This window comes from Corvus moneduloides, chromosome 4, assembly GCF_009650955.1.
Source record: "Corvus moneduloides isolate bCorMon1 chromosome 4, bCorMon1.pri, whole genome shotgun sequence".
Classification (NCBI taxonomy): domain Eukaryota; kingdom Metazoa; phylum Chordata; class Aves; order Passeriformes; family Corvidae; genus Corvus; species Corvus moneduloides.
In genome coordinates this window covers 18,247,120-18,262,079 of record NC_045479.1, presented here as the reverse complement: position 1 = coordinate 18,262,079, position 14,960 = coordinate 18,247,120, and the positions used below count along the sequence as shown (strand labels likewise).

Here is a 14,960-nt window from a genome sequence, read left to right as displayed (position 1 = left end):
CAAACCAAGCAACGATGACGACAGCATGTAGCAGGTTTGGTTCTGTTACCAGGCAGAAACACCAATTTAGTGTAGTGGTTTGGTCCAAAATACTCATTACTGTTTATATTCTGTGAGATAAGAATTAGGAGAAATACTGGGCAAAGCAAGTATTAAGTCGTAAGTTAAGTAGAATGATAGTGAGAAACTTACATTGAAACTGTACTGAACTGTCGAGGGGTGGAAGTTGAATGTAACTTTGATAATAATTCTTAAATGTGTCTTCACAGAGGTGAGGGGTGGAGAATGTCATAGGTTAGCAAGCATAGTCCTGGAAGGGATGTTCTGTAGAGGGGTGCTTACAGCTTCCTCTGTGACCTGACAGAACCTATCAGCTGGCCAGTTTGAATATGGACAGTTCTTTGAGCCACTTAAAGTTGTGACCACCTCTGTGATCCACACTTAAGAATAGAAACCCTGAGGCACAGGCTTTCTCTCGTTTCCAGTGCTGGGACAGGTGGCTGCGGGCCCCGTGCGGGGGCCAGCGGGCCAGGCCGGGCCACAGCCATCCTGGAGCCATGGGCCTGTTCCAGCCGTGGAACCCCCCCACAGCAGGGCTGTGGGCAGCTGGAGTGGCTCAGCTCCCCCCCCTCTCCACTGCAATAAGCCACATTCCAGCTGCAAGGCCTAGGTGAGATTAACCCTTTCAGTGCTGTGAAGAGCTGAAAACCTGAGGAAGGAGAAAGAGGAGATGCTTAAAGCTGAAATTCTGTTGTGAAGCTATGATATATCAGAGTATCCCGTTGTAATTTCATGAAGATATGGGGGTGGAGTGTTCAAAAGCACCTGCGCTGAGATAGGCAGATGCTGCCGCAGCTGTAATTTCATGAGAAGTTTGAACAGGGAGAGATGGAAACAATGAGGACTTTTGCTCCAAATGGGAAAGGAGAAGGCCTCAGTTCCTAGAGATGAAGATAAGGAAGACCCTTTGCTCCCAGGGAAGGAGAAGGGCCTCTGTTCTTAGAGATGAAATGCTCCCAGAGATGGGTGAAGAGAACTTTTGTTTCTGAACGGCTCAACCTTAAAATTGTACCCCAAAAACTTCAAGAGTGGACCTTCGAAAGGGAAAAGCTGCAAGTCGGGGTAAGGGACTCGCATGCGAGCAGAGAGACTCCTCTTCCTAAATGGACTGAACAATATTTGGAAGTGGGCGGCTGTCTCGTTGTGATAATGTTTTCATAGCACGAGCAAGAAGAGACTTCTCTTTCTAAATGGACTGAACAAGGTTATTGTGGAAGTGCTAAACAGACTGAACATCTCAAGGGTTGTCTTTTTACACTGTCAGCGGGAGAAGGGAGGAAGGTGGGGGGGGAAGTGTTCTGAAGGTATGGTATAATTTTTTTTCCTCTTTTAGGTCTGTTAATAAACTTCTTTATATTCTTTCAAGTTTGGTGCCTGCTTTGCGTTTCTCCTAATTCTTATCTCACAGAAGATAAGCAGTAATGAGTATCTTGGACCCAGATGAACTCAAGTAACCCCAAATGACCTCAAGTAACCCCTAATGACCTCAAGCAATTCCAAATGATCTCAAGTAACCCCAGATGAACTCAAGTAACCCCAAATGACCTCAAGTAACCCTAGATGACCTCAAATGATTCCAAATGACCTCAAGTAACCCCCAAATGACCTCAAGTAACCTCAAATGACCTCAAGTGACTCCATCAAGGAGTCCAAATGACCTCAAGTAACCCCAAATGACCGCAAGTGATTTCAAATGAACTCAAGTAACCCCAAATGACCTCGAGTGACCCTCAAACGACCTCAAGTGACCCCATCAGGGACTCGAGTGACCTCAAGTAACCCCAAATGACCGCAAATGATTCCAAATGACCTCAAGTAACCCTAAATGACCTCACGTGACCCCCAAATGACCTCAAGTAACCCCAAATAACCTTGAGTGACCCCCAAATGACCTCAAGTGACCCCATCAAGGAGTCCAATGACCTCAAGTAACCTCAGAGGACCACAAGTGATTCCAAATGAACTCAAGTAACCCTAAATGACCTTGAGTGACCCCAAATGACCTCAAGTGACCCCCAAATGACCTTGAGTGACCCCCAAATGACCTCAAGTGACCCCATCAGGGACTCGAGTGACCTCAAGTAACCTCAGATGACCGCAAGTGATTTCAAATGAACTCAAGTAACCCTAAATGACCTTGAGTGACCCCAAATGACCTCAAGTGACCCCCAAATGACCTTGAGTGACCCCAAATGACCTCAAGTGACCCCATCAAGGAGTCCAATGACCTCAAGTAACCTCAGATGACCACAAGTGATTCCAAATGAACTCAAGTAACCCTAAGTGACCTTGAGTGACCCCAAATGACCTCAAGTGACCCCCAAATGACCTCAAGTGACCCCATCAAGGAGTCCAATGACCTCAAGTAACCTCAGATGACCGCAAGTGATTCCAAATGAACTCAAGTAACCCCAAATGACTGCAAATGATTCCAAATGACCTTGAGTGACCCCCAAATGACCTCGAGTGACCCCCAAATGACCTCGTGACCCCCAAATGACCTCAAGTAACCTCAAATGACCTCAAGTGACTCCATCAAGGAGTCCAAATGACCTCAAGTAACCCCAAATGACCGCAAGTGATTTCAAATGAACTCAAGTAACCCCAAATGGCCTTGAGTGACCCCCAAATGACCTCGAGTGACCCCCAAACGACCTCAAGTGACCCCACCAGGGACTCGAATGACCTCAAGTAACCCCAAATGACCGCAAATGATTCCAAATGACCTCAAGTAACCCTAAATGACCTCACGTGACCCCCAAATGACCTCAAGTAACCCCAAATAACCTTGAGTGACCCCCAAATGACCTCAAGTGACTCCATCAAGGAGTCCAATGACCTCAAGTAACCTCAGATGACCACAAGTGATTCCAAATGAACTCAAGTAACCCTAAATGACCTTGAGTGACCCCAAATGACCTCAAGTGACCCCCAGATGACCTTGAGTGACCCCCCAAATGACCTCAAGTGACCCCATCAGGGGCTCCAATGACCTCAAGTGACCTCAAGTGACCCCAAATGACCTCAAGTAACCCCAGATGACCTCAACTGACCCCCAAATGACCTCGAGTGACCCCATCAAGGCGTCCAAATGACCTCAAGTAACCTCAGATGACTGCAAGTGATTCCAAATGAACTCAAGTGACCCTAAATGACCTCAAGCGACCCCAAATGACCTCAAGTGACCCCCAAATGACCTTGAGTGACCCCCAAATGACCTCAAGTGACCCCATCAAGGAGTCCAAATGACCTCAAGTAACCCCAAATGACTGCAAGTAACCCCAAATAACCTTGAGTGACCCCCAAATGACCTCAAGTGACCCCATCAAGGAGTCCAATGACCTCAAGTAACCTCAGATGACCACAAGTGATTCCAAATGAACTCAAGTAACCCTAAATGACCTTGAGTGACCCCAAATGACCTCAAGTGACCCCCAAATGACATTGAGTGACCCCCAAATGACCTCAAGTGACCCCATCAAGGAGTCCAATGACCTCAAGTAACCTCAGATGACCGCAAGTGATTCCAAATGAACTCAAGTAACCCCAAATGACCTCGAGTGACCCTCAGGTGACCCCCATCAGGAGCTCCAATGACCTCAAGTAACCCCAAATGACCTCAAGTGAGCCCAGATGACCTCAACTGACCCCCAAATGACCTCAAGTGACCCCACCAGGGACTCGAGTGACCTCAAATAACCCCAAATGACCGCAAATGATTCCAAATGACCTTGAGTGACCCCCAAATGACCTTGAGTGACCCCCAAATGACCTCGAGTGACCCCAAATGACCTTGAGTGACCCCCAAATGACCTCAAGTGACCCCATCAGGGACTCGAGTGACCTCAAGTAACCTCAGATGATTGCAAGTGATTTCAAATGACCTCAAGTAACCCTAAATGACCTCAAGTGACCCCAAATGACCTCGAGTGACCCCCAAATGACCTCAAGTGACCCCATCAGGGGCTCCAATGACCTCAAGTAACCCCAAATGACCTCAAGGGACCCCCAAATGACCTCAAGTAACCCCAGATTACCTCAAGTGACCCCCAAATGACCATAAGTGACCCCATCAGGGACTCGAGTAACCTCAGATGACCGCAAGTGATTCCAAATGAGCTCAAGTAACCCTAAATGACCTCGAGTGACCCCCAAATGACCTCAAGTGACCCCAGATGACCTTGAGTGACCCCCAAATGACCTCAAGTGACCCCATCAGGGGCTCCAATGACCTCAAGTGACCTCAAGTGACCCCAAATGACCTCAAGTAACCCCAGATGACCTCAACTGACCTCCAAATGACCTCAAGTAACCCCAGATGACCTCAAGTGACCCCCAAATGACCTCGAGTGACCCCATCAAGGCGTCCAAATGACCTCAAGTAACCTCAGATGACTGCAAGTGATTCCAAATGAACTCAAGTGACCCTAAATGACTTCAAGCGACCCCAAATGACCTTGAGTGACCCCCCAAATGACCTCAAGTGACTCCAAAATGACCTCAAGCAATTCCAAATTACCTCAAGTAACCCCAAATGGGTTCAAGTGATCTCAAATGACCTTAAGTAACCCCAGATGACCTTGAGTGACCCCCAAATGACCTCAAGTGACCCCATCAGGGACTCCAATGACCTCAAGTGACCCCAAATGACCTCAAGTAACCCCTACTAGACACACCAATGACCTCAAGTGATTCCTGTGACCTCAAGCAACCCCTGAGGGTCTGCACCCTCAGCTCTCAGGGGGGAACAGCCTGCAGCACCCCACAGCAGCACATCAGAACCAGGCTGGCAGGGGCAGGGATGTGAAGCAGACTCTCCACAGCTTCCGTCCCAGCCTGGTCCCTCCATTCATCTTCTTCTCTTGGAGCTGCCTCCCCAGCAGCAGGATCTGAGCAAGCCAGAGAACTCCCCTGGCTCATGGCAGCCCTTCAGTTTTGCTGCACACAGTCACTACAGAGCCTTAGACTGGGTTAAAAAACCCCAAAGCGATGGCTTTGGGATCAGACAAATGTGGAGAAAAATATCCTCTGATAGCAGGCAGGTTACAACCAACCCTCCCCACCCAGTTCAGGCAAAAAGAAACTTTCCTAGGAGAAAAATGAAAGAGACAAAAAAACTCTTTATTTATCAAACACACAGTAAAAGGATAATAATGCTGAATAATAAAACCTCGGAGCTGTGGAGAGAAACCTGGGAGGATTTCAGAGTCCTTCTGTAGGTGTGGTCCCTCTCCTCCTCCTCCTCAGAGCTGTGGAGAGAAACCTGGGAGGAGTTCAGAGTCCTTCTGTAGGTGTGGTCTCTCGCCTCCTCCTTGGAGCTGGGTCAATGTAGGCCCACCTCCGGGGCCTCGGTGGAGAATTCTCCTGATGTGTTCTGATGTTGAAACAGTCCAGAAGAGAAGAAGGGAAAAAGCGAAATCCCAGGAAAATGAAGTTCAACTCTCTTTCCCTCCGGAGAAGAGGAGCTGAAAGCTGGCTGGAAAGCAAGCAGGGTGCTTCCCCTGCTCCTCTCACCTCAGCAGGATGCCGAGGAGCATGTATGTGTATCCTTGAACAACTGCTTTGGAAAGCTCACTCAGTATTTTTCCTCTTCCCCCTCTCAGGCTCAGTTTAAAGGCACAGAAAAGCACAAAATTAATTTCTGGGCACAGAGCAGTGATAGGGGATACACATCATAAAGTCACCCCAAGACACTCGTTACACAGAGAAAAAGTATAAAACTCCTCCGTGGACACAAGCCTACTCACTGTTCAAGCCTCATGCTTCGTGGCCTCTCCCAACCCTGTACAATGCGTCTGAACGGAATGGCCAAAGGCAGCCATGAAGATAAAACACACAGCAATAATTCGCATACACACACACACACATTCATTCACCAGTCGTGCTTGAATAAAATGCACCCGCTCATCTTTCCCACTTACCAGAATATTTGAACAATTGTTCCCCCTTTGGCATAAAATTCCAATCAGAGAGAGAAGTCCCCATGTCTGCTAGGAAACACGCTTCAGCAAGGGCTCCAGTGTGGTGAGCCCCCAGTACGATAGCAGATCCTGACACCCTTAACAATCAGTTTCTACTGGTTTTTTTTACAAATGGCACACTGATTCCTTCCCAGTCGCTGTCCTGGAGCTCACCCCCTTCCCTTTGGTCCTGGGGCTCCCTGCACTTTTTCCCATCAGGGGCTGTAAACACGGTGCCATTATCCTTGCCTGTACCTCTACCTTTTCTTTATTCCTTCTTTCATATCTTTTCTATACCTGAGATGCCTTTCTAACCAATTCCTGGGAGGGCCCACTCGGCCACCTCTCCAGCACCTGCTCCTGCTGCCTGTGGGCTCTTACTCTCCCACAGCTGCCAAATTCTCTGCAAAATCACTCACCTCCCCAGTGACTCAAAGTCCCTTCTTGTATCAGGCCAGGCTTTGGTGGCACATTGTCTCTTACACCATACACCAAAGCTGCTTGCCGTACCTTACACTTGTCAGAGACTGAAATGTTATAGCTTATGACTTAAACATCTTCATGAAGAACTTCTGCCTATTATACCAAAACTCTATGACAAAGGCTGCAGAGAAGACCACCACACCCTGAACAGGGCCCTGACTGAGGCCCCACACTGCTCACTGATGACTTTTAGAACACTTTCTTCTTCCCAGCCCCTGCCTCTTTCCCACTAACAACGCAGGGAGAGAAAGCATGCAGTTTTTAATCTGTTTGTCACTTCTAATTTCTTCTGTTCATTCAGAGAAAAAAGAGTCTTTCTTCCACTGTACTGTGGAGTCCCCCCTCCATGGGAGACAGTTCTCTGTGAACTTCTACAACTTGGTTCTCTTCTCACAAGCAGCAGCCCCGCCCAACCTGCTGAAATGGGAGTCCTTCTCACGGGCAAAACAGGCTGAACACCTCCTCCTCTTCTCCGGCTAGGAAAAACTGCTGCCCGTGAGTCACTCATTTACATGAGTGAAGGTTTTCATAGCTCCCCTTGGCGTCCACTTGCTCTGTCACGCAAGTGAACCCCTGCGTCTCTCGTGGACTCAAGGAGCTGTGGGGGGACAGCTTACTTACCCATAGTCTTTTACTACAGCTCGCCGAAGAAAATTTCGGCTCCGGCGCTTGCAGCACTTCCTCTTTCTTTACTGACTTCAGTGCCACCATGTCGGTTCTCCTCACGTGTCTCCACCTTTCCTTTTCTCTGACTTGGAAGAAAAAATTCCTGCTCGTAAGTAGCATTGTCACCAAGTTCCACCAGTTCAAAGACTTCTGTAGGAGTTTGCAGCGCTGAGAATTTGCTCTTGTCTGGATTCCTTGTCGGGGAATTGCTCGCCATGCTTGCGCCACCAGCCCCGCCGCCACCATGCAGGCGGTGCCAGCTGCAGCAGCCCTGGCACCATTCAGCACCTCTCTTTATGCAGAGTGCTGCAAAGAACAAGCCCCTGCCTCTGCCCTTCTGCTCGCAGTACAGCTGGCTAAAAGCCACTAAGCCATGCTAAGACGGTGGCGGCTACATGGCCGCGCTGCCCACAGGGCCTCTTGCGGCGCCGCGATAGCCCCGGCCGCGGCACCTCCCCGCGCCTCGGAAGAACTGAGCGCAGTTTTTTTCCCTGCCTTAAATAAGTCATCAAAGAGGCACTACCAACTTCTCTAATTGGGCCAGCAGCACGTCTATCTTCAGAGCTGTCAGAGATTGGCCCTGCTGGACATAGCAGAGGCTTCGAGCAGCTTCTCTCAGAAGCCGCCCCGTGGCTTCCCCCGCCCCCACTAATAAAACCAGGCTGCGCTGAACCAACGCACCCCGGCAGGTGTGCGAGGTGATGGTCAGCGCCGAGGTTTGGCTGCAGACCGTGCTGGGGCCAGGCTTTTGGCAGGCAGGAGGATTTCGAGGCTCCCAGCAACTACGTTGCAGCTCGGGGGCGCCGGGCTGGCGTGCTGCGGCTGTTCGCCGGTGGCCTGTGGCCCCTGTGGAGTGGCCACTCTGTTTTAGTGTGCAGTGCCACCCTATGACAAAGACAGGCACGATCTCATCGGGTGAGAGGCAAAGCCAGGCCTTTTTCTCATTCCACACGCACGCAGCAGAGAGGCACAAGCAGCACTTGGATCCAGTCTCTGCCATGCTCTATGCACCACACCAGGGCTACAGAGCCAGGCAGAAGCAGGCTTGGGTACGCTCAAGTGTCTTCACAAGTCAAACTGCAGAATTCTGGCACAGTCAGAGCTCAATTAATCCAAATGGCTGTCTGCTCTCCCAAACACTGAGTTTTCATTTAAGATGACATAAATGAAGACTAAAAAACAATAGCTAGGGCAACCACAGACAAGTACTGCTCTAACTCCGCAGCCTCTGAGGGCAGAAGCAATCCTAATGTTGTCAGAGCTTCTGGAAAGTAGACCAAACAAAATAAGGTACTTCATCCTCATTTTGTGGTGATCTTAACCAGGATAGATGAAGGGCTGAAGAGCCTTCTTTCTCTTCAAACTTGTGTACTCCCAGGTGAATGCTGGTTGCATTCTGACAATGACAGATTTAGAAATACGGAAAAAGAACAAGGGATTGTGGACAGAAAGGATGCTTTTTCTCCCCTCTTTAAAAATACACAAAAATGACTGGTTTTGCAAACAAACATTTTTCCACTCAAGATTTTCCGATCATTAAACAGAGGTACATCACACTTGAGATACCTGTTAAACAAAATAGTACAGAAATACCATTGTTTCCTGCTGGTGGTGAGAAAAATGGTGCAAACCAAAATATTCTGTCCTTCACTTACTCCATTAGAAACTCTCAAACAAATTCCTCTTCTTCCTTTTTTTTAAAGTTATTTTTAATACCCTCTCCCTTACATTTTAAAATTCCCAATAACTTCTTTGGGGGCAACTACACTTTCATTATACCAATCAGTATTGCAGGACAGTAACATTATACCATCTTTTTTCGTGGTTTGTGTTGAATACAGTACAGAGAGATCAAATTATGGCCAGCCACATGCCTTTGGTAAAATTAAAAATCTGGTGAGATCACACTTTCTTCAACCTCAGCCACATGTTGAACCCATGTCATGTTTTGAGGTTCAATTCTATACAAACTTCTTCTTCAAAGCAAAGTTAAACAGTTGTCACTCCACACAAATGGCAATTTCTGAGCTGCTCCAGAAAAGAGATGAAAGGTTTGAACTTCAGAGAAGCTCTTCACATGCCTTGATCTCCATTAGATTTGTGTTTCAGATGGGGTACAAAGTCTAGTAAATATTCACAAACCTACAAGTCAAAACAGTGAGAACAGTGATAAATATTCTCAGTTTTTAAAAAACTTCCTGTCGTAACACATGGGGCTCATTTAAGCAACTGACGGTCTTCTCCTTTGAGGCGTTTTTTCCGGGGCTGTACAAAGTCATCATCTGAGTCATCAGTAAGTTCTGGATTCTCTTTTTCACTCTGGCTGCTTGGCTGTACAGGGAACTTTCTCTCAGGATAAAGGTTCCTTAGAAGATCTTCAAAGTAGGCTTCGAGTTTCATGCCGGCATCAGCCACTTCTGAGTCAGGCTGTTGGGTGAATTAACATCATCAGTGCATCATGAAATAGCTTTGTACTCAGGTCACACTAGGACTTTTAGGTACAAACGACAAGAAAACATCAATCAGCAGCAAGAATGGCTACAGAACACAGGGTCCCAAAGAGCACGAGTCTGCAAAACAGAGAGCGAGGGCAGATCTTTCAACACCCCCCAATGATTTTTTTCTCTGACAGGTGACCACAGAAGCCACTCACAAAAGCCACCCTGCCTGGGTTCTGAAAGCTATGTAAAGAGATTCTAAGAAGAACTCTTAAATCCTGACTGGGGTGGGGGCAGGGGGACAGAAGTTGTGTTATGCTGTGAAACACATAGATATACCCTCAGGGTGTTAGAAACTTCTCTAGCTTACAGATCTTTTTAGTAACAGTGAAAATATTACTCAGTAGACAATGACTGTAATGTGGAAGACTGGGCAGTCCTAAAGTCATCCATACCCACCAGAGCTTTTAGTTTCCTGAAGTGGAGATCACTGTGGTGGGAATAACTCCTGGCTATCAAGGATGACTGGATGAGAACCCCATGGAGGCCACTTGGAGAAGCCTTTATTCCACTGTAATTCTCTCTCATTTTGTGGTCCACTCAGAACCTGCATCCCTATTTCACCACGTGTTCCCTTATGTGCAGTAGGGGATAATAATCACTCAACATGCAACTTGAAATCATAAGGGTGAGTACAGAGCTCCCAGAATGAAAATCCCACTGAATTTAAGATCTGAGGCAAGGAGGATGAAACCAATTTTTAAATCATAATGCCCACCATTAACCTGCATGATAAAAAACTGTCCTTTTCTTTACCTGCTGTCCTGCCATTCAGCTATGTTTGTTACCATCCTCCTCCCCTCCATGGAAAGATCTCCACTGCAGAGTCATCTCAGACCACAGCAGTGTCAAATCTGATCGATGATTTCACCTCAGTCTCATCATCAAAACAAGTTTAATACAATAAATTCTTGTGTTGGAAGTTCTACCCCCATTACAGTTTTCCTGAAAGCAACTAAACCAACAAAACCTGATCAAGTATCTACTTTTCTAACCTCATTAAATTCAGTACAGTTTTGGAAAATCAGTCTGAAATCAGCCACAAAATCTTCTGGCTTTGTGTAGAATGAATTGGTCACTTCAAGTCTTTCCTTGATGGTTGACAAACCCATAGGCTTTTTGATTATTTTGTAGTAATCAGGGACCTTAGTGGAGAAAAAAAACCAACCCTCCCAAATGTAATCATGTTCATAATTTATTGTTTTATAAGCCTTTAGATTTGAGGGAGTGGGCAAGGTTTAGTCTCATCTTCAAAGTATAGCTCAAACATATAAGACTTGTGGTTTTTAACATGCAGACAGCTTCTGGAATAACAGTGATCTATGACAATTTGGTGACTAAAATATACTCCTTCCAATGCCTGTTTTAAAATCATAGAGAAACATAAACCCTCCACCTCCACGGACTACATATAATAGAGCCAATGACTTGGTGTGGACACTGTTTTCACGTGTAGTCAAATAAGCTATCTATTAAGTTTCATTCTCAAGACCACCATATGAAATAAGTCCTTTGAAATGGTGGCAAATTTCAGAGATATCAACGGGTTTGATACTCAAACTGTGGCTGTAGGGTTAAGATTTTTCTTCTTTAGAAAGAATAAGAAAGTAAATAAGAAGAAAACCAGTGGTAGTACTTTTTTTTTCTAATTTAAATTTTAATTTATATTTTTTTCCTACTTTCTCCTAACTAGATTCACATTTTTCATACCTGAATTTAGTAAGACATGGCCATCATATGGTTAATCAATGAATCTCTTGTGCCATTTCTTATTATTAAACCCTGTGGAATGTTCTTCAGAATTCTTATTTAAATGGAATAAAGGCTGCATAGGAACATACTACTTTTGGATGAACTCTTTCCCCATTTAATTGTCCTTCGCCACTGACTTGTTTGAAGAACATCTTTCATCTGATCATGGTGGTAGCTCTGTGTGTCCTTGGACTTCTAATGCACCCAGGTACTGTGTACCATTTTGAACTAACAAATTTCAAGCTAACAATAAGAAATTCTATATCGTATCTGTACTATGAAGTACCCCAGTCCTCAAAATCAGGTAATGTTTAAAACCCCCAAAAACATCCCAATTCACCTTCTCAGTGATATCACTCAGGATATGAAGTCAGCAGTGTTAGAACTTACTTTCTGTAACTATTTCTGAAGTATTAAGTAAAATCAGCTATTGGGGAATACTTGTAAATCTCCTGCCAACCCAGTGCTTCAACTTTTAACTTCCCCCCTTCACAGAGTTTTAATAAAACTAAACATATTTAATGTATTCAATATCTGTGGAGTTTGACTTCTGATAATGGAGTTTGGAATGCCATTAGAAACATGGCAAACATGCTGCTAACATAAAATGGGAAGAAGTGAGGTACATTCTGTGGGAGGAACTGGATCTTGAAAGGCAGGACTCATTTCATGGCAGTAGAGGTACAGCAGCAGTCTTTCACACTTCTGTGTCAAGACAAATAGAGACCCAAGTAGTTCAGGAATCCTATACGGTTTATTCTAAAATCACAAACTACAGAAAATATGGAACAGATGCTTAGTATTCCCCCTTTTTCTTTGTGTATACAAATATATTAAACTGGATCTTGAGCCTTGAGAGAGATTCTAGAAATACTTTTGTGTGATTTTATGCTTGCTGATCCCTTACCAGAATCTTTAAAGGACTTACATTTAATGCAAAATGTCCATCGAGCCATGTAAATAATGGTGTGACAGTCTGTCCTCCACACACACACAAACACACACTGCTCTTGATGGGCAGTGTGATTTATCCTAAGATAAGAACACCAGGTGGGAATTGCAGGAGGAGCTGTCTGGATGCTTGCATAATCAATGCATTCCAGAGATGGGGGAATGGTGAAGATTGTGATTGATCTTGGTACACGTGGGCCTGCAAAAGGGTACAAAATGCTCCTGGAGACTGGGCCAACTGGGCAAACTGATCTCCAGAGCTTGCAGGGCAGCTTCCAGGTGGATCCCACCCCAGCAGGGACACCTGCAGGGTACATCCAGCCCTGGGAACACTCCGTTTTGGACAGGGGAGTAACAGGGCTAAGATCCAGCCACATGTGGAGATAAAATCCTAAAGTAGCTCTGTGGGTGCTCTGCTGCTTTGCAATTGTGCTTTCTGCAAACCTGCACGTTTCCAGCTGTACCTGCTTATGTTACAGCCCTTTAGACCTGCTGGTATAATACACTGCATTGGCAATACTTAGGTACTGTATTGGCAATAAATCTCATCAAAATCACCCACATTATCAGTGTCGTACATCGTGAACCTGAGAGTCTTCTCCCTAGTACTCTGCCATAAATGGCTCTACATGTAGACCAAGAGCCCACATAAAATACTAATTTCAGCATACTTACACAAGTTGCCAACTGAAACCAGGTAAAACACTGATGAAAGTTTCTAACACAGCTCAAAACTGCTTCGGTTTAAAAGGTTTAAATAGCAATTTTATCCTTACCCTACGGTCTATGGGTGCCAAACCCATGGTGTCTTCCAATTTTCTTTTTTCAGAGCCGTGAGCAGGTTTATCACAGTCACGCTCAACTTCTGGCTTGGACAAATCCCAACAGAATGTACAAATCCACTCTCCACTAAAGAAGACAAAAAGACTTTGTGTGAGGGAGCACACCTTTGACAGAAGGCTTTCCACATATTTCTGGGTAAGTCCCTCATCTGTGGGGTGGGTTTTCTCTGCATCTCTGTTGTTTTGTTGGTGGTGATTTTTAAAACACTACAAAAGGCTGAGACAGCTGGCCAAAATGCTTTACTACAGCTTTGTTTCCTTTTAGTGGCACTGGTGTCATTAATGGTGTCCTAACAGAAAGACAGACAGATGATTTCTACCTTTGTCAGTACTGAAATTTTTCACTTGAGCTCACAGGATTTAAGGAAAGCACTTTTAAGAGCCCTGTACAACCATAACTACAGAGAGACTAAAGGAATCATGTGGGCTGAACAGAAGGAAAAGTATTAGTATTATAGTGAGAACTACGTATTCTCTACAAGCTTGATCTGTTACAGCACACTACTAATCTACAGAGATTACCACAGACAAGAGTTTTTGTAAAACTGAAAATATTTCACTCCCTAAAACTTTCAGATGTTCATGATTTTACCAGTTTATATAAGACAACCCTGGAGATTTAAAGGTCAGCATAAGACTATGACATAATTAGTTCTGCAAGCTATGTCCACTGATTGTCAAACACAATTTATGAACCTCAGTTTTAAAAAACTATGAACAGTCTATGTTTTTCATATAGTTCTCCACAGAAAAAGAAACTTGCATGCTTGCAGATAACCACCAGAGGGCTGAATCGTCACACAGAAGACAGAATCCAGCAATAACCAGTTACGAGATCCAACTGCATGTATTTGCTCAGAGGTACATTCTAATAACAGCATCTCCATAAATGGGAAATGGTTTCTGCAGCACCCTTTATTTCATCTCAATAGTAAGGCAGAAGACTTCAAAAATTTAAAAATAAAATCTTACTGTTTCCTATTCAGAGTGATCCAAAGATTTTCACCATCTGCCAGTTTCAGCATACACTGGTGAATGACGGGCATTTTGCTTCAAGAAGTTTTACTTTCTACTCTCTTAACTTCACAGGGTGGTTTATGACAATGTCACCTCTGTGCCTGGATGGGCCTTACAGAAATGATGTGGCAGACATGCAAAAATTGATACAGGCCATGACCTGAAGATCTTATGATACAAGAAAACAAGAAACAAATTAAAGATAGAGGAATGATGCATTACAATATCCAAGGATCAGGAAGAATTGGATGAAGTGAAGGAAAAAGATGCAGAGGCCTTATGAATCTATATGAGAACATTGTTTTAAACTGAAAGAGGGTAGATTCAGACTAGATACAAGGAAAAAGTTTTTTACTGTGAGGGTTGTGAAACACTGGCACAGGTTGCCTGGAGAGGTGGTAGAGGCCCCATCCCTGGAAATTCAAGGCCAGGTTGGATGGGGCTCCAAGCAACCTGATCCAGTTGAAGATGTCCCTGAGCATTGCAGGGCGGTTCAAATTAGAGGGCTTTAAAGGTCCCTTCCAACCCAAACCATCCTGTGAGTGTATGAACCTATGACATTGCTCTATCCATCTGAAACAGGAACAAAAAGCAATCATGAAAGCAGCTGACTGACCCTGCTGCCATAATAATAACAACGTTATTTTGTGTGTTTGAAGGAACTAATGCTGAGGGACTAAAGTTTGTTGGCAGACCTACAGCTGGGAAACAAAAAAAAAGCAAGCAACCCC

The 14,960-nt window shown here is 45.2% G+C and overlaps 1 protein-coding gene and 1 long non-coding RNA gene across 2 annotated transcripts; both read right to left on the bottom strand.

Moving 5' to 3' along the window:
* Positions 1 to 1,658: 1,658 nt before the first annotated feature.
* LOC116443265 lies at positions 1,659 to 2,470 on the bottom strand. Its single transcript, XR_004239796.1, has 3 exons — positions 2,369 to 2,470; positions 2,074 to 2,105; positions 1,659 to 1,695 (listed from the first exon to the last, which is right to left on the bottom strand). It is a non-coding gene; the product is annotated as an uncharacterized LOC116443265 (long non-coding RNA).
* Positions 2,471 to 9,339: 6,869 nt separating this feature from the next.
* TRIM24 (tripartite motif containing 24) lies at positions 9,340 to 14,287 on the bottom strand. Its single transcript, XM_032107307.1, has 5 exons — positions 14,185 to 14,287; positions 13,147 to 13,279; positions 12,050 to 12,124; positions 10,663 to 10,812; positions 9,340 to 9,596 (listed from the first exon to the last, which is right to left on the bottom strand). The coding sequence occupies exons 1-5, from the start codon at positions 14,256 to 14,258 to the stop codon at positions 9,387 to 9,389; spliced, it is 642 nt and encodes a 213-aa protein (XP_031963198.1). The 5' UTR covers positions 14,259 to 14,287; the 3' UTR covers positions 9,340 to 9,386.
* Positions 14,288 to 14,960: the final 673 nt, after the last annotated feature.

Coding starts and splice junctions, on each gene's coding strand:
- TRIM24 (XM_032107307.1), bottom strand. CDS start 14,258: ATGCCCGTCATTCACCAGTGTATGCTGAAACTGGCAGATGGTGAAAAT. Junction 10,813..12,049: donor AAGATCCAGTTCCTCCCACA/GAATGTACCTCA, acceptor TTCTCCACTAAG/GTCCCTGATTACTACAAAAT. Junction 9,597..10,662: donor ACTGTACTGAATTTAATGAG/GTTAGAAAAGTA, acceptor TTCACCCAACAG/CCTGACTCAGAAGTGGCTGA.